Source organism: Apodemus sylvaticus, chromosome X (genome assembly GCF_947179515.1).
Source record: "Apodemus sylvaticus chromosome X, mApoSyl1.1, whole genome shotgun sequence".
NCBI classification, from domain to species: Eukaryota; Metazoa; Chordata; class Mammalia; order Rodentia; family Muridae; genus Apodemus; species Apodemus sylvaticus.
Genome location: NC_067495.1, coordinates 58,878,649 through 58,898,020, shown reverse-complemented (window position 1 = coordinate 58,898,020; position 19,372 = coordinate 58,878,649). Strand labels below are relative to the sequence as shown.

Here is a 19,372-nt window from a genome sequence, read left to right as displayed (position 1 = left end):
CTTCTCAATCTCAGTGTCTCCTTAGACCAGCTTAGTCTTGTACTCTGAAGCATTAGCTAGTAAAAGATTTCAGCTGGACTGAGGAAAGTAACTTAATAACTTGAATTACCAAAGCAAATCAGGTTCCCTGTTATCTTCAATGACCTCACACTTAGAGTACAGCCAAGGCATTTTAGAAGTGTTGTATAATAGAAATCCAGGCAGAAATGGCCTGAGAAAAGCTTATTCCCTTCAGGTGATGATGGTGGTGGTGGTGATGATGGTGCTGGTTATAATGATGATAATAACAACAGTGCTAGGGATGATGATAATGAGGATGATAGGTACTATGTTATTGCATGTATGTCAAGCTTTAATTTTGAGTCAGACACTAGTCTGATTTTTTTTTGTTCATTTTGCTTTCACATATACATACAAATAATGAGAAAAAATGATTAGTAAGAAAATAAACGTGAGTGAATGAAGTTGCTAAAAACTCATAGCTGGTAAGAGTCAAGATTTAACCCAAAGTATGCTAGCCATTACATTTATATTAACCTTGACCCTGGTTTCTTACTCAGGGGTTTTCAGCTTCTTTGTTAGTTATTTGAAATCCATAACTTCATGGGGTCCTCCTAAAATCATCTAGATGAACATTTTGAACTCACTTAGAAGCTTTACAGTGGTTAAGAGGTAACTGTGAGCATTATGGGTTTTGAATCCAAATCTGTGCCTCACATGATTTCTAGTAGGTTCTGTGTGTTTCAGAATATTTTCAGTAAGGTGAATTTACTACTTAATGTTCTCATGCCAATAGATACCGGGTGTGATGAATAAAATGAGAATTAATATTTTAGCACTTACTTAAGTGTGATGCTCTTTGGTTATGATGCTCTATTTAGACCTTTACAATAAGGCTTTAAGGAAAGTATTCTGTAGGTACAGAACTTGATCAAAGATAAGTTACTCCCTTGAGGTTGTACCACTGATTCTGATTTCAATTCTGATTGGGTCAGAATTGAAAGTCAGGTCTGATGTGATTTGTAAAGTCCCTTGTATTTTTCTTTAGTTTCTTCTACATGAGGAACAAAAACTCTTAAAGTGAGAATGGCTCTTACGATTTGTCCAGGCCATTGATCTATCTAGGTTGGGAAATTTAAATGTGTATGAGTCAAGTAAATAACTCAAGTGACCAAAGCAGTTCAAGGGTCCCTGGGCAAACTGAAAATTACAAGTACCATCTCGGGGAGGAACAATTTTTCATTTCCTCTATCCTTTGCCAGGCAGCATCCAATGTTGTTAGGTCTTCACTCCCAAAACAGAAAGCTGAATTTCCATGGGAAATATTAACAGTACTGGGCACATACATAGATACACTGTTTAGAGTAGGTAAAACATAACTGAACTAGTGGACAACTTTTTTGTTTTACTAAAATATAGCCTGTCCTTATTGCTTTTTCTCTTTGTGATACTGCAGAAAGAATGTTGAACTTAATCGTTCAAATGCATATAGGGAATGGTTCACGGCTCTCTGCCTCGCTTACCATATTTTATGTAGAATCTTAGTTGGCTCCTCCATAGTTAATGTCACATAAATGGTGAGGTTGAATAACATACTGCAAGCATTAGAATTTATAAAAGCAAGGCAATTTTTTTTAGGCCAAGTGAAACACTTCTAGAAAGAAGACTTCTGACAATACTAGCTGTTTGTGGCAGACAGTGCTATTTTGTTAGCTCAGAATCTCTAATACATATGGACTATCCATTACATACCACAGTCTAAGTTAAGTATTTGGGCAATTTTATAAAGAAATATCCAGGAAGCAATCTTTTTTTCTAAAGAAGTTTAAAAAAAAACATATGCATCAAAATTATTTATATGCACGTAAATTATTATAATTTGAAGGACTAATTATTATGAATATTAATTAATTAGGAATAAAGAGGTAAGCATAAGTTGATTCTTGATTTGTACCAAGCATTCGTCCTGTCATCTGAATATTCTCAAAATCTTACAAGCTAGACATTTTTAGCTCTAACTCTGGTTTATAGACAAGGAAACTAAAGCAAACATGTTTCAACTATATCATATCAAAGATCACTTTTTCTTGGGTTGAGGAATGAGAAAATTTATCTTGTAGGAAGCTGTTATTGGAGCTATGATTAGAAGTGTAGACATTATTGAAATTGGGATAGCTTTCAAGGTTAACTGGATAATAGGAAAAACAATAAGTTCAAAGAAAAAAGGAGAGGGGAGGGTGTAGGAGAGGAGATGGTTTAAAGTGACAGCAACTAGATCCATTTGGCTAGATTAAAAAATAAAACCTGAGCCAGATCAGGCAGATCATAAAAAAACCTGAACATCATATTTAAACAAATCTGGAATTGAACTTAAAACAACTGGAGAGGACCTGATTTTGTGTGGCCGTTGTATAGGAGATGTGTACCACTGAGATTGAACCCATTGTCTTGCCTGAACTAGGCAAGTACTCTATTACCCTAGCCCAAGGAGCTGAAATTTTAATCCTGCATTATACAATTATTCAGCAAACTTCTTTGTGACAAATACTGAGAATAGGGAGATAAATCACGCAAGGCTCCGACTGTCAAGGAGTTTACAGTCTCAGGGATATTTAAAATAAGATTCTAAAAAATTTTTTAAATGAACTTTTGTACTGTTTTGTGGCAAGGATACAGTATGAAGGGAAGTACAGCAAAGAGCGTGGGAGATAAGAAACTTGAGGTCACCTCACAGTAGAGTAGACATGACAAGGACTTGAATTTGGGTAAATGGAATGAATGACCAAGAGTGCTTAGGGAAACATTTCCATTTAGCACCATAGTTCTGAAAATCTTAGTTTTGTCTTTTCCCAGAAACTCTGAGGTCATCTCTGATGGAAAATACTGAACCTGAAGGGGAAGGATTCCTCCAAGAGACCACTCTGTTCATTTCCTCATCTGACCTGAAATACTTAGAGTCAGCCTAGTACCTCACTGAGGTTCAGCTAGCATCTAAAGCAAACAACATAACATCTAAAAACAGGAGCATGGCTAAGATTTTTGTTCTATTATTAGATAATTGCTAAGAAAAATATCTCAGTCTAACTTGGTCCTTTTTATTTAAAAGGCTGATCAAGCAGATTTCATATGAACAATTGGAAACTCCCACAGAATACAAGTTGCTAACCTTGGTGTTTTAAGCAAAGATAAAAGGGAAAGGTAGATAGGCAGAATAAATAAACATATAACACATTTTAGAGACTTTTTAACATTCATATATTGAATACCAAATGTTTCCATCCTTACTGACAACCCTGAGTTTATGTGCTTTTTTTCTTCTAATTAGAGGTTAGACAATGCTTCAGAGCTGTGACCCAATATGGCAAATTTGGAAAGACACTTTCACTCAGGCATTGCTGCCAACTTTCAAAAGAAATAGCTAAGTGGTTATCATTTGCATGAGTAGAAAGATGATGCCACCTTTCAAAGAAAACACTGAGCAAGGCACATTTGCAGCAGCCTGCTTCCATTGACACAAAAGTGCTATGTGACACCCATGTTCATGATGTAAAGGATCCTGTGCAACCAATTTGGACCTAAAAAGATGGAGATAACATTAGTAAGTACTACAAAATTTCCCTTCTTATTTATTACTAATTACATAAACTGCAGTCTTGTCCTAAGATTTATTTCACTTTGTCACTCTCTAAAAAGGGCGAGTTTTGCTCACTCAACTACCTCTCTGTCTAATCTTGTTCATGGAGTCATTTGTTTCTGTTTTTACTAGCAACTGGGACACGCAGAAAGAGGGGTAGAGGGCGACAAAGGATGCTGAAAAGGGAGCCAGAGTGATAGAATAGAAAGGGTCCTGGCAGCTAGGAATTTCAAGTTCAAGATTTGACTCAGTTGCTTACTATATTATTTTAGATATCTTCCTTTGTCAGAGCCTTTACACTGGAAACTGGCTTAAACTAAAAATCTTTAATATTTGAAGTTCAGATATAATATTTTTATACTTAAAAACTGGCTATAATATGAGTAGAACTCCTTTACATAGACATAGTGAATTCTGAACAAGCATTTTTACTTATATATTCAGTCAACTTTATCATGTTATTCAATTGCTGTGTGGCTGTTTCTTCATTTGTAACATGGGAATATGCATGTATGTCATGGGATTATGGATCACATGAAATTGGCACTTTTCTCTTTCTTACTTTAAAGCAATCCTATTTAAGCAGGCATTCAATTGTACAAGTTTTTGGTTCACTTTGAAATTCATCCACTATAGCCGGGCGATGGTGGCGCACACCTGTAATCCCAGCACTTAGGAGGCAGAGGCAGGTGGATTTCTGAGTTTGAGGGCAGCCTGGTCTACAGAGTAAGTTCCAGGACAGCCAGGGCTACACAGAGAAACCTTGTCTTGAAAAACAAAAACAAACAAAACAAAACAAAACTAAAAGTTCAGCCACTATAGCATTTCTGAGCTCTTTTCTTTTATTTCTTTTTTTAAAATGTATTTATGTATATGAGTTTAATTTACATGACAGAACAGTGTGTTAGATCCATTACAGATGGTTGTGAGCCACCATATGGTTGCTGGGGTTTGAACTCAGGACCTCTGGAAGAGCAGTCAGTGCTCTTATCCACTGAGCCATCTCTCTAGCCTTATGAGTTCTTTTCTACAATTCCTACCACAGTGTTTTCTAATCTGTACCAGGAGTGGGGACCCAGAAAAGGAGAAATCATTTGAAATGTAAATAAAAAAATATATCAATAAAGAAAAAATTAAAAAAAGAGAATTACCAACTGGAAAAAATTTTTTCCCACTATTTATAATCCCCTTCCATCACAAAATCCCTACACTAATATCCAGGCCACTGAGCTGCCTTATGTATAGCTGGGATTGTATAACAGAAGTGCACAACAAAGCCACTGAAGTCACCTGCCTTTTGCAATGGTAATGCGAACCCTTAGGTGATCCATGAAACTCCTGGTATAGTACAGAAGTTAACACCTTGACTGAGTTGCTGCAGACAGTTGATAGCTGCTAGAGAAGAGAGAGCAATTTTTCTTTGAGGCCATAAATATGGGTAGGTTCTCATCTTCTAGTAGATAACTCCACACTGATGAGCATATGGACAGAACTAGAAGTATTCAGAGATTAAAAAAAAATAAGTCTTAAATATAGAAGCCAAACTTTCTGGGGAACACAAAGATCTAATCACTCCCTGCCTCTTTGACAGGTAGGCAAGGGCCTATTTTCTGAAAGCTGGTGTAATAATTAAATTATTAACCCATGCAAACGTCAAAGGTGTGTAAGCAAAAACACGATATATGCTCTTGTTATCATTGCTATTGTTAGAATTATTTGTTATGAAAATGGAATTTTCAATGTAGAGTTTTGTAGGAAAATAATATACAGTTTACCTTGAGAATAGGTTCTGACTAGATGCAGACAATAACTGGCTGTGTTATTTTGGCCAAGTCTTTCATATCTGCACCTCAGGTACTTCATTCATAAAATGAGATAGCTAGAAAAAATGACTGCCCAAATTCTATGAACTCTAATAGTTGAGTATTTAAGGCAATTTCTATTCATATTTCCTGCAGATTTCACCTTTGATTAAAACCCATGCTTGTCAAAACTGAACTATAATGTTGGTAAAATATTGAAAAAATATATTTGCTCTTTTGGGTGTAGCTGCCAAATTGTATGGTTTTCTGTTATTTAATTTAATTACTTGTCTTAAAGTTTGGGAAAGAAGAAAAAGCTCACCTTTTCTCTTAAGAAATTATATATGAGATTATTTTCAATCTCCTTGAAGAAGAGGAAAATTGAAGTTTCTGCATGAAACCTGAGTGAGCTAAGAAGCTCACTGGAAGGCACAAATTTTATTAAACATTTGATTCCTGTGTCCTATACTTTTTCTACATATACTTTTCATCATTCTCTAAATGGTGATATGCTTTTCCAGTTATTCAAGCCAACATTTTGCCAATCATGTTTGTCTCCTTTCTTTTTTCATCATGACTATACCAGCTGTCAATAAATGCTACTGACCCTTTCATTAAGACATCCTAATCCAGCCATTTCGCTACCTTACTTTGAACTATCATCTTCCTTTTGAAACCTGGAATAGCTTCAGCTCTCTGCTTCCCATTTACTCTGTAGTCCCTTCTTTACAGATACAAGATGCCAACGAGATGTATTATATATCTGGAAGTAACAGATGCTATGAAAATGAATTCTACTAAAATACTGTGCTATTTTATTTATGTTCTCAGAGTAAACCCTGAATTAATAAAGAATACTTAGGAGGTCCACTTTAACTGTGATGCTGTTTTCAATCACTCCTTACTTAGGCAAACTAGTCATATAGACCTCTCTGTCTTTTGTCACATCCAGGGTGACCCTTCTTTAGGCTCTCGATGCCTGAAATTATTTCCTTTTGTATGGCTACAAGGCTCACTTCTTTGTTTCCTTCAGGTCTCTTCTCAAGTATTCCATTTTTAGTAAGGCCTAAGCTGACCAGCAAATATAAACTGTGCCTTTACACCTTAGTTCCTTTCCTATTCGCTCTGCTTCTCTAGACTCCATGACTCTTGTCCTTCTGTCATATTCTCCATGTCTCCCCTTGTGACACTGTCAGTTCCATGTTTGGAATTTTCAATGCCTTTTCATTGGTAATATAGTACTAGGCATGTGGTAAATACTCAATAAATATCAGTTGGAAAAATATACTGAAAGAAGAGTGAAACTGAAATCCCTGTGTGCCTCCTTTGAAGCTATTTGACTGCATATTACCGAAACTTTCCGAATATACTTGTGAACATTATATAATTGTCTTAACCTATACTATTTGTCCAAAGTAAAACTTATATTGCTTGAAATCTGGCATTGTAATCACTTCAGCATTGTTCTTTTTCTTCAGAATTGGTTTAGATATTCAGTGGGTTTTTTGTTCTTCTATATTGGTGATATAAGGTTGTGTGTGTGTGTGTGTGTGTGTGTGTGTGTGTGTGTGTGTGCCCTTTTGTGCATTTGATTTGTGTGTGTTTGTTTTCTATTTTTGTAAAAAAAAAGACATGGAATTTTGATGTGGATTGTGTTAAATGTGTAAATGAGCTTGGAAGAATGTTCATTTCTTCAGAAGCTTTCTGGTAGAATTTCTGGCACTTCTTATTTATACCTCAACATCTCTAAATATGGAAAATCTGTCTTACTCATTTCTTATTTATATTGTTTAAATTTCTTTCTAGACTTTCATTTCTATAGCTGGTGCTTCAAGCACTGTGTGGAGAGGGGTGAGTATGGTAAAAAAAAAAACCCTATCTAGTACTTATTTTTAATGTGATAGTGCTTAAGTCATTTATATATAGTGATGTCAGCTGTTGAGGTCATCTTCTTCCAGGACTCTCTCTAGGACTTTTATAATGAAGACATACATGTTGGATTTTTGTTATATGCCTAAATTCAGTTTTGCAAGTATTTTAATGGGGATTTTTTGAGTTTATGTTCATCAAGGACATTGACCTATAATTTTTTGTTGTTGTTGATGTACCTTTACCTGATTTTGATACTTGTGTAATACTGGCTTTATACAAAGAAATGGAAAGTGCATGCTAGCTCTGAATCTTTAAATTTGAGTATGTATTCTGAAGTAACCCTGTAAGTCAAGAAGGTAAAGAGGGATCATTTTATGAGGAGGCTAGAAATGCTCTAGAGCAGCGATTCTCAACTTTCCTAATGCTGTGACCTTTCATACAGTTCCTCATGCTGGGGGACCTCCAACCATAAATTATTTTCATTGCTACTTCATAATTGTAATTGTTATGAATTGTAAAGATTTGTGGGTTTTGATGGTCTTAGGCAACCCCTATAAAATGATTATTATCACCTCCACCCAAAGGAGTCACAACCCATGGGATGACAACTGCAGAGAGAGAGAGACAGAGAGACACAGAGAGAAACAGAGACAGAGAGACAGAGAGACAGAGAGAGACAGAGAGACAGAGAGAGACAGAGAGAGAGACAGAGAGAGAGACAGAGAGACAGAGAGAGAGAGACTGAGAGAGACAGAAAGACAGAGAGAGACAGGCAGAGACAGAGACAGAGACAGAGAGACAGAGAGAGAGAACTATGAAAGAGAAAAGTGAGATAAATGACTGTGGGTACTTTAACTGGGGAACAGGAAAGAAGGATACTATCGAGGAAGGAGTATACACTACAGATATTTAAAAAAAATATGTAGTAAAACATTTTTTATAAGCTTACTTAAAACATATGAATAAATATTACTATGTAGATGCAGACTGTATAGGTATACAGATAATGCTCACCTCAGGAACTATAGACTGAAAAACAAATACTCAAGGGAATTTTCCCTTTAAGTAATTCCTTATGGAAGTCCAAGAGACTCTCAAAGCAATGTAGATTGTTGTTACTGCCCTTGGTTGCCGCCATGAACCTTAAGGTAAGAGCTTATTACTGAAGACACCACACACTTTGGACACAGGCCTTGAAGGAAATGAGAGAGAACTGATCTGGAAATCCCCCCCACCCCACCCCCGGGGAACTTTCATGAAGTCTGAGGATGCTATATAAGCTTCAAAGACAGAAAAACAACCAAAATTCCTACCTTTAAATCAACATTGATCAGCCAGTAAAATATTGTTAGTGGTACAATAGTGACCCTATTATTTTTTCTCTTATTCCTTGAATTATTTCACTTGTATTTATCTCTTCCTTCCCTGGGGGAAGGAGAAAACTTCATTATTCAGAAGCTCAAAATAAGCCTCTATATCAATTGAAACCTTGAGAGCAAGAGAATTACTCCTGATCTGACTGCCACACTGGATATATTCCTTGAATCTCACACCACACTATGACTCATTAATTATCCTGCATTTAATTCATTGCTTATATTATTGCAGACTTCTCCAGTCAAAGACATCAAATATATTCTCATTTAATGCAATGACACAGTCAAGAATCTGTGGAAGAAACTAGTAATTAGTATGGCTGGAGTGTTAATGTTGAATAAAAAAATTAACAAAAATGTACACAACCTAAACAATGTAGAAATGGGATGAATAAAGATATATAAATCAGCAAATATAGCTGAATGTCAAAAAATACCTCACATGCATGGTTAATGTATTTGTACAAAGAATTCTGAGATAGTTGAATGGGACAAGGGTTCAATAATGATAACTGGATATCTACAGGCACAAAAGTGGGACCTGGATATCTATTTCACAACATATATAAACATTAAATCAAAGATATCAACCTGGGAAACTTGTAGAAAGAAGTATGGGTATATATCTTTTTGTTTTAGGATTAGGGAAAACCCCTAAATCTGAAACATTGGCCATATAATCCAACACACACACACACACACACACACCCCAAAACAAAATCCTGAATTTTATCAAATTAATTAAAAAATGTTTTCCTTCAGTGAATGCTGCTAAAAATTTAAACATATTCAAAAATGAATCCATTAAAGGACTTTTTATCAGAACATATATTTTAAAAGACTCATAATTCAGTGTCAAAATGGCAACCCCACTAAACATGAGCAAAAAATATGCATAAGTATTTTGCCAGAAAATAATTGACAAAAGACAAGAAAATGTATTGAACATTATTAGTGATTAGAAAAGTATACAACTAAGCCAGGCAGTGGTGGTGCATGCCTTTAATCCAAGCACTTGTGAGGCAGAGGCAGGTGGATTTCTGGGTTCGAGGCCAGCCTGGTCTACAGAGTGAGTTCCAGGACAGCCAGGGCTATACAGAGAAACCCTATCTTGAAAAAACAAACAAAAGGTACACAATTAAAATTATGATAAGCTAGCACTTCACACCAGCTAGATATCAATAGTAACAACAACAACTACAATGAAGATGATGATGATAATGATGCTGATGATTATATGGGGCTGGAGAGACAGTTGAGTGGTAAACAGCACTTACTATTCTTTCAGAGGACCCTGTTCCAGCACCTACATCAAGTGGCTCACAATCTTCTTCTAGACAATCTGATGCCCCATTCTGGCTTCCAATGTTACCCACACCTGTGCATACACACACACACACACACACACACATACACACACACACACACACACACACACAAACACACACACACACACATTTAAAGAAAATAAAAGTAATAATAAGGGTTTCCAAGATATGGATAAAATAGCATGTTCATATAATACTGCTTGGATTCTAAAGTACACATTTTTATAGTTTAGATACTTCAAAAGTGCCTAAAAGGACACTTTTGAAAACAAATTGGTGTAGTCTTATAAAATTAAAAATATAGGTACTATATGATGAACATTTCAATTACTTGTTATTTAACCAAAAGATTTAAAAGATGGATTTGTGTTTAAGAGCACTTGTTACTTTTTCAGAGGTTTGGTTTCCATCACCCATATGATGACTTACAACCATTCATAATTTCAGACCTAGAAAATCTGATACCCCAGACATGACTGTGCTGCACATTTATGCATGCAGGCAAAACACTCATACATATAAAATAATATACACAAATTAAAATTTTAAATATGTATGAATGTTTGTGGCAACATTATTAGTAATCTCAAACAATGGTGACAACCATAATTTCCATAAACTGACAAAATGTGGCATAATCTACAAAATAAAAAATTCACCGATGAACAAAAATAATGAAGCACTAACTATGTGATTTAACACAAAAGAACCTAGGAAACATTTTATGAAAGAACCTAGTTACAATAGAAGTAGTGTTGCATCGTTGTGTTTATTGGCAGAATGAGTAAATCCATAGAGACTAAGAGCAAATTAGTGATACAGCAGAGTTGGGACTAGAGATTGGGACAGAGTTGGGTAGAGAGGTGACTGTTACCCAGCACATAGATTTTTGACTGGGTGAGTCAAATGTTCTAAAATTGTGATAGCAGATACACAACTCAGAATTTGCCATAAAGAACTGAAAGGTACACTTTACATAGATGAACTGTATGGATTGTGAATTATATCTCAATTAGGCTATTGCTAACAAAATAGAACTCTGATACAACATGATCTAAATTGGCAACATTCTCTCCTGACCAACAGCACTTTAATGCTATAAATTTATGAGTGAGCCATTTCCAACCCTGATATGTCTGAACCCAGATTGGCAGAAAACAGTGTGTGAGAGAAGAGTATTCATGGGTTTGCAAACCATAATTTGTGTCCCCACAGCTCAGTGATGAAGAAACTAAATGTAACCCTTACTGAGTAACAATTTAAAACATTAGAACCAGGAGAGACGCTTCCAGAAGCTTTATGTGCTGCTTCAGAAAAGTTTCCCCAAATGATCAACAGATATATAAAAGGCAATGTTTTAATAATCTGAGCAAGAGCAAGAAAGTTAAGATAACATTAAATACCTTACTGGTCTACTTGAAGTTATTTGACTATTAGTGAATAAACTGGAAAGTACTATGCAAGTATAAAATGGACATTTTTTTGTTATGTATCATGAAGGACATGAGATAGTATTAATTTTATGGTATTTCAATGGTTATTATTTAAAAGTCAATGTGTTTAGGATATATATAACTCAGTATAAAAGAATATCAAGGAACTTGACAAACTGCTGCCAACAGAAACTGGTTTACCAATGAGCATTTGCATGTAGCCTGAGCCCCCTCTATGAAGACTAAAGCTGACCTAGACATACAGAATAGCTGACTAGATACAGATCCAGATAGAGCTTTTGAGACACTGAGAGTATTATCCTTAGTGTTTGAGAGAAGGTTATCAGTAGGGTCATCAGAGGGAAAAGGACAATGATTAAGATAGGCTGTGTAGATAGCTCTGGGCCCTGGATTCAAACTCCAGTTCTGCAGGACATCTAACGAAAGGCACACAGACACACATATACACACCCACAACTAGAGTGGGAGTGACAAAATATTTCACTAAATCTTCAAGTTTCATAAGCTGTCTCCCAAAATTTCCTCAGCAACTGTTGAAACTGTCTCTCACCTCAAGGTAAAAATCTCCTGCTATGCGGCTGTTCATTTTACAGTTTCCTCATGCTGTCTAGTCCTAAGAGAGGTACTGTGTTCTTCTGATGTGTTACTTGCCACATTTTCAATAAAGAGAATCTTTAGAGGTATGCCACAGGTATAATGAGGGGGGAAATGGAGTAGATAGAAGAGCCTATATTTCAATGTCAAAGACTCGGAAGGAATAGAATAAAAGAAAACCAAGCATACGCAGGATTTTAGGAAGCTGCAGACAAAGAGAAAATGGAGTAGTTGGGGGTTGAGGAAAGACTGTTTTCATTCCCTTACCAACATTAAAAAAATGTAATTTTTATTTGTTTTTTATTATCACTATTTTTCAGTATCATGAGTTCAGATGTGATTATAAATCAAGCCTCTTGCTTTGTCCCTCCTAGTCTGCATTCTGTTCCTTGCTTAAACTGAACTCCAGTTAAAATTAATGGTCTCTCTATCACCATATGTAGTAGTTGTATCAGTAGTAATAGTAATAATAATATTAAGAAGAAGAAATCCATGTTCACCTCACAGGATACCCCAAAGAGTGACCATGGTATGCATATTAATCAGGAGATGAAAGAATTCTTTGTTTTAAAAGTATATATATAAACCAGATGAGAACATTTAAACAGTGAAGAAAAAAAACCTTAACAAAAAAATTAATATGCCAGCAAATTCAACATATTATTTCCATATATCAGCTCTCTGATGAGGTAAAATTAACAATGCCGGGGAAGCACCACAAAGCACTAACAGTTGGAAAGTTATAAGTGGCATAGAAAAGGTTTTCTACTGATGATACTAAGCTGAGAGTGCTAGTCTATATAAGAGGGTCTTGCCATAGTTGTATCTTGTGGCTACTTACAAATGGGTGCCAACTGAGTTGGCTCTTTGGTGTTCGGGTTTGGGTGACTGAGACCCAGGAAGCACTCATTATATGTTTACAATCTACAGAGACAGCAGAAATCATCCCTCGATCAGAAAGCCAAATCTCGCTTTATAAAACATACAAACTACTCCTTATATGATCACTTGAAAAAAAAATGCTTGGTAATTAGGAAGGAGAGTGGAGATGACGAATTGATAAGTCACCGTACCTAGAAAAAATAAAATAAAAAGCAGAACTTGCCAATATCACCAAAATAATGCCTCTTATGAATGTTGGAACAAACATATAAAAATATTAATAATTAATTAATATTGATTTCCAGTCGGCATCTGAGTAATTTCTCTAAGCCCCAACTCAAATTCTTCTATGGCTTCTCTAGGGCTCTAATTTGTAAGAATCCATGTTTACCACAGTATTGTGCTGCAAAGTTGTAGTCTTGTTTGATCTCCAAGAGAAACAGCTCCATAAAATACCATCAGGCTTACAAACGAAACCCATTACTTTTATTTTTCTTTCTGTTCAAAACATATGCTAGACTAAGTGAAAAAAAAAAAAAAGATTAGGAAGATTTTCAGTTTCTGCCTTCTCAGTAGAAATGTTGCTGTCTGACACCAAATTACTGCTGCTGTTAGTAAAGTTAAAAAAATGTCCCCCTCATATAACTAATGTTCATGGTCATAAACAATTGGAAAAAGTTATGAGAAGCTTCCAGAATTTTGAGATAACTCAAAATCAGCACACAATGCATGCCATCCAAAGGGAATGAGCTCTGGACTTGCCTTTAAAAAGTCTTTGCTTTCCATCCAATTATGCCTATGAAGTACGGGAAAACAAAAGAAAAGTCAGAAACTATTTCCATTTTAAATATTGGTTGCATTCTGATGTGATCAATTAATTAATTTGCAAAAAAATGATTCAAATGATTTTCTAGGTCCTAGAAATGGAAATTGTTAGCTCACTTAGACAGGAACTTCATTGGCTCTAGCCAAATTCTCACTCAAAATTTCAGAGTGTCAATGAAACTTCAAAGCGTAATGATCATTCTAATATTGAACGGACCCCCTCAGATTAAGAAATGAGATAAAATAAAAATGCTTACTATATAAATTCTAGAAAGTATTTAATTCACTTGGTAGAAAGTCAGAGTGTATTTTCAAAAATGCATCTTCTAAAACTAACACTGAGAATTACTACTTTCCTTCTTGTTAAGTGAGCAAGTTGGGGTAGGATAGCCAGAAGATGAGTGGCTAGCTCAAGTGGCTAGGCTTAGCATCATGCTGGACTAGGAAGCACTTTAGACATTCTCACCCCAAAGAAAAGTTTGTAGTAAAAGAGGGACTCCGTTCTCTAGTTGACAGCCCTAGAAAAAAATTAACCATACCGAGTAAATCTATTCTCATAAAACGAAGACCTTTTATCCCACAGTAAAACCCATCACAAAAATAAACACTCTAGCTTAACTGGAAAAGATTTAATGCTATCAAATGAATCTTTGAAAATCCTGTAAGACAAACCTTAAAAATCAAATAGAATATAAACTATGATAAACAGTTTCTTCCACAACTCAAAAAAGTATATTTTATGAAAACCTATCCTCCCTTTTTCATTTTTGGACACTGTCCTAACAACCAAGAACAATAAAAGAATACAAATTGTTAGAGTTAAGTCACCAAAAATTATGGTACATCTCACAGAGACATTTGGGGAACATCACAAATGAAAGAAAACCACTTGAGACGAAAACATAAATCCATAGAAAATCATGAACACTTCAGGCAAAATCAGCCAGCTAATTACTCTGTCAATACTCCATCTTATCAGATGGAAAGATTATCTTAACTTAGTGGGGAAAACGTTTCAACTAGTCTCTAAGAGGCTCAAAAAGCAGTGGTAAATACTTTTAATAAGGCAAAATTGCCCGCCACTTTTCTCCTGTCCTAATTAGAACTGTGAGGCAACATTGTGGTTCATAGGTCACTGACAGTTCTTACTCAATTTGTTAGCACGAGCAACTCAAGTTTTAAACTATAAGTATGTCCTTAAAATGAAAAATGTCATGTGGTGCCTTATTCCTCCCTCCCCAGTATAAATTTCTGAGCACACTCAAGCAGCGGGACGTGCTTTACAGTTTTGTTTTGTTTTGTTTGCAACACTTGTGAGTCAAATTCAAACCTGCTCAAATTATTCATGTACATTTCTTTTCTTTACAGGTCCGGTGTAAGTCCCAAACAGAGACTTTCTGATGTGTACTAATCTACAGAAAGTAAACACCATGTTTCAAGAGAAAACTGGCCCACACAACTACTCTTAACAATCAACCAATGCTGAGAAATACGTGAGAGCAAACTTTGCCCGGTGTTTACCAGGAAAGTAACCTCATCTACCTGCTCTAAATGTGCCTTGTTGAATTCTCAAGGCTGACCTCTAACCGGTGAGCAAGTCACCGGTTTCTTCCTGGGAAATAAAACTACACTCCCTCACCCTAGAGCCCCTCAGCAACCAGATGCGGCTTTTCGGCTTTTTGTTCTCTCTCCCCCCCCCCCTCTCTCTCTCTGAGAATTGAGAATTCTATTATCTCTCTTTGAAGGATGCGGGCTGAAATCAGGTTTCTGGTTTTAGTTCCCTTTTATTATGCCAAGACCATTCCCTTCACGGACTGGAAGGTGATTACCAACAGACCCATAGATAAGAAACTCCCCACATTTCTGATCGTGTTTCCAGGACTTTGAGGAAAGGAGAAGGAAAAAAGAGTGAAGAGCTTACGGGCGTCATTTCTGAAACTGGCCCATGCAATTGGATTTAAGTTTGAAACCCACAGGATTTGAAATATCAGAAAGATCTTAATGGCGGACTTTCAAAGGCTAGGGGAATTGGAGGGGAATCTTGAAGAGCACGTATTAGCACCCCGGAGCGCAGCAAAGATTCCCTGGGCTTAGGTGGAACATTTCACAAGAAGACAGTCCCCAGGAGGGCTCCAGATGTAGGGCAGAGCTTCCTATAGAACTGAACTGAGCTGTTTTAGGATCCCTCCGAATGTTCTCTTGGGCGGGAGTCCCTAGATCCCACAAAATGCAAACTGCTACTCTCTGCCCTTGGTCAAAAGGAGGCATTTATAGGATAAACTTACCGCATGTCCCCATAAGGTCCGGAGTAGTTCTCCATCCAAGGTCCCATTTCACTTTTGACACAACTGGGACTGGGATAGGGCACTCTGTTCACAACTCCACCAGGATACCACACTTCGGAGGCAGAGTAGTCACCCTCCTGGCTTGCCAGCCCCTGAGGGGGTCGAGTGTAGCCATAGGGGGCTACAGGCCCTGCTTCATTTGGGCTGCTGTTGCCGCCCCCGCCTCCCGGCCCATATAATTGGCCTTCTTCAGCTGTGAAGAGAGTATGCCAGGAAGAAGAGGCGGTGGCTGGGGGCGATCCAGTGCTGGGTCCGGCTACACTCCCTCCATGTAGGCTAGCCAAGTCCCCATAGCGGCATTGAGCTGCCGCCGCAGCCCAGGCGCTGCCATAGTCCAAGGGGTTCTCCAGCTTGATGCGGGTGTGTGGATGGGTAGGGGGCTGGGGGTGCGGCGGTCCGGACAGAGCCAGCGGAAAGTTGTAGTAGTCGCGATTCTGGTATGCTGCAGCCTCGTCTACTGCTCCAGATTTATACAGAGACAGAGAGGACGGGATCTCAAGTGTCCCAGAGCTACCTGCTTCACTGCTGCCGGAGCAGCCCAGGCTCTCACCTTCCAACCCTTTGGCGTAACCTCCCTTGAAAGAGGAATACTCAGCAGTCTCTTCAGTGCCTTTGCCTGGGCCTTCGTCCAGGGAAAGACCTTTGCATTCGGCCAGCGGCGCACAAGGAGTGGGACGCACCGCGGGTGGACCTCCCAGGAGCGACGCGTACATGCAGTCTCCCCGAAGCTGTTCCCCGGGACTCAGATGTTCCAATGCTTCCACACCCAATCCCATGGACACAGACACTGCTTTACACAACTCCTTGGCACTGTCAGATATGGTCGAATTGCCCCCTAGGTAACTATCCTTGGAGGAAGAGGGAGCCCCAGTGGCCTCCCTTGCTCTCGCGCTGCTGCTGCTGCTGCCTTCGGATATTACCTCCTGCTGTTGTTGCTGCTGCTGCTGTTGCTGCTGCTGCTGTTGCTGCTGCTGCTGCTGCTGCTGCTGCTGAAGAAGTTGCATGGTGCCGGCCTCGCTCAGGATGTCTTTAATGTCGGCAGAGCAGCTGCCTAAGCTTGGGAAAGTGGGGCCCAGCAGGGACAACGTGGATGGGGCAGCTGAGTCATCCTGATCTGGAGGAGCTGGTGGCTGCTGCGGCAGCCCCTTGCCAGGAGCCGTGGCCGCCCCAGGCTCTGGGAGGCAGCCGCTCTCAGGGTGGCCCTCGGAGGCTGACTGCTGCTGTGAAGGCTGTTGTTCCTCCTCCAGGGGCAGGTAGCCTGTGGGGCCTCTGATGTGGGCTTGAGGAGAGCCATCCTCAGTGTGCTGCTGCCGCCGCCGCCTCCGGGGGCTAGTCTCCTGCCGCTGCTGTAAACAGGCGCCCTGAGGTGCTATGCTAGCGGCCTCAGGGTGCCTGGGGCCCGGGTTCTGGATCGCTTCGCGCACGCTCTGGAACAGATTCTGGAAGGCTCCTCGATAGGTCTTGGACGGGGGCCGTGGGTAGACCCTTCCCAGCCCTAACTGCACCTCCATCCTTGAGCTTGTCGGTAGCTTCCACCGAATTCCCTTATCCTGCCTCCTCCTCGTCTCTTGCTCTGAAGAGTTCTACTGACTGATGATGTAGTGTAGTATCTGCAGCTAGCTGCCCACCTGCGGGAAGCTCCGGGGAAGAAAACTTGCGGGGGGGGGGGAGCTGCCAGATAGCCTCAAAGTCTCCTGTAAAGGAAGACACGCGCTAGACAAGATCTGCCCTGCTAGTTTCACAGTCTGTCCCTAAATACTTGAAGAACAGATTAAAAGATGCTCAAAGCTTGAGGGGAAAAGGAAATTCCTCTGCCTTCCAAATTCAATGTCCACTGAAGCAGGTGCAAATAAGAATTGGGCTATTTTCTTTTTGTTTTCTTTTAGCTTTTGTTTTGCTTTCAACTGACTACTGAAGCCCTGACTGCCTTTTCATCTTTTCATTTCTAACTCCACAAGCAGGGTAAGGGGCGGGCAGGAGGAGGTGCAGGGGGGACAACCTGGAATCAGGGACTCTCCCAGGCGTGCCGTTGCTCCTCAGTCTCTGGGCTCCCAAAAGCCTTTCTTGCAATGTGCAACAAGCTCGTCTGCTTTCAGCCAAAGGGAGTTACCTCTGTGCAAACTGGCTGGCAGAGCTGGGGGTGTAGGGGAGAGGGTTGGCCAGGAAGCCTGCCTAGTCAGCTCCTGGAGAGGGGACCCAGGAGGGGGTAGGGGTAGAGGGGAGGAGGACAAAGGCAGCCGTAGCCCTACCGGACACTTTCCTCGCTTCCTCCGAGTCTCCCGCAGCTTTTAGAAACTTCACCGAAGAGGAAAGGGCAGCTCCTGGGCGGCGGCTTCGAAGCCGCCGCTCTGCAACAGGCGTTGGCTGTCGCTGGGCTGGGGCTGGCGTGGTGTGTCTCTTAAGCTTCTGTATGGCACTGGAGTGGCTATCTCAGTCTTCTCCCCTCTGATGCCCTCTCAGCCTCCAGGTTTGCTCCGGACCCTCTGGTTCTCCCAGCAGGCTGGCTCCTAGGGATCTCCGAGGGGGCGCTGGGAGGTGGAAAGCAAATGCAACAGTTTGTGAGTCGGTCCCGCCCCCGCGGGCCGGCCTCCCTGCCTTCCCACCTCCTTTCTCTCTCCCCTCCCCTCCCCTTTCCTTTTCTCCCCTCCCCTCACCGCAAGCTAGCGCAGGGTAGCTTTAGAGAACGTAGTGCTGGCGTAGTATGGTTGAAGGCTGGAATGACTCGCTGTAGCCTCTGAAGACTCCTCTTCCCCAAATACCACTTGTTTTTCAGAATGGGGCTTTAGGCTCCAAAGCAGAAGCTTTAACTTGGAGCGATTTTTAACAGACAATCTACTGGCTCCCCAGGAGGTTAGCACAGGCCGGATTTCATTCCTGAACCCAATCCCAAAACGGATTATTGAAGATAGGAGAGGGAGGAAGGGGCATTAGAACTACCAGCTACCAATTGCTCATAGGTATTTCCGCTCCCCAGGGCCCACCTGGACAAGCAGAAAGGAGAGTCCCAAGAGATTAAAGAACAGGCTGCAGTCAAAGCAATTCTTCCTGAAACTTTTGAGATCATCTAGTAGGGTAGATGGGAATTCCTGACACCAAGCCATTTGCTCTGGGAATTCTGGGCCCAAGAAGTCCGTGGTCATTTCTACCTTATTTCCAGCCCTTCTTTCTGTTGGGAATTACCTGTTTTATTTTTCCAGACGCACAAAGGCAAAATTGCTCAGACAAGTGTGCAAACACAAATATTTAAAACACTTGTAATG

General features: G+C 39.6%; 1 protein-coding gene across 1 annotated transcript in view; it reads right to left on the bottom strand.

Moving 5' to 3' along the window:
- The window catches only part of Ar (androgen receptor), a 176,135-nt gene extending 157,462 nt beyond the window's left edge, over nucleotides 1-18,673 (bottom strand). The window contains exon 1 of the mRNA XM_052170921.1: nucleotides 16,053-18,673. Coding sequence (XP_052026881.1) covers nucleotides 16,053-17,623 — 1,571 coding nt within the window. The 5' untranslated portion in view covers nucleotides 17,624-18,673. The remainder of the gene's footprint in view (nucleotides 1-16,052) is intronic.
- Nucleotides 18,674-19,372: the final 699 nt, after the last annotated feature.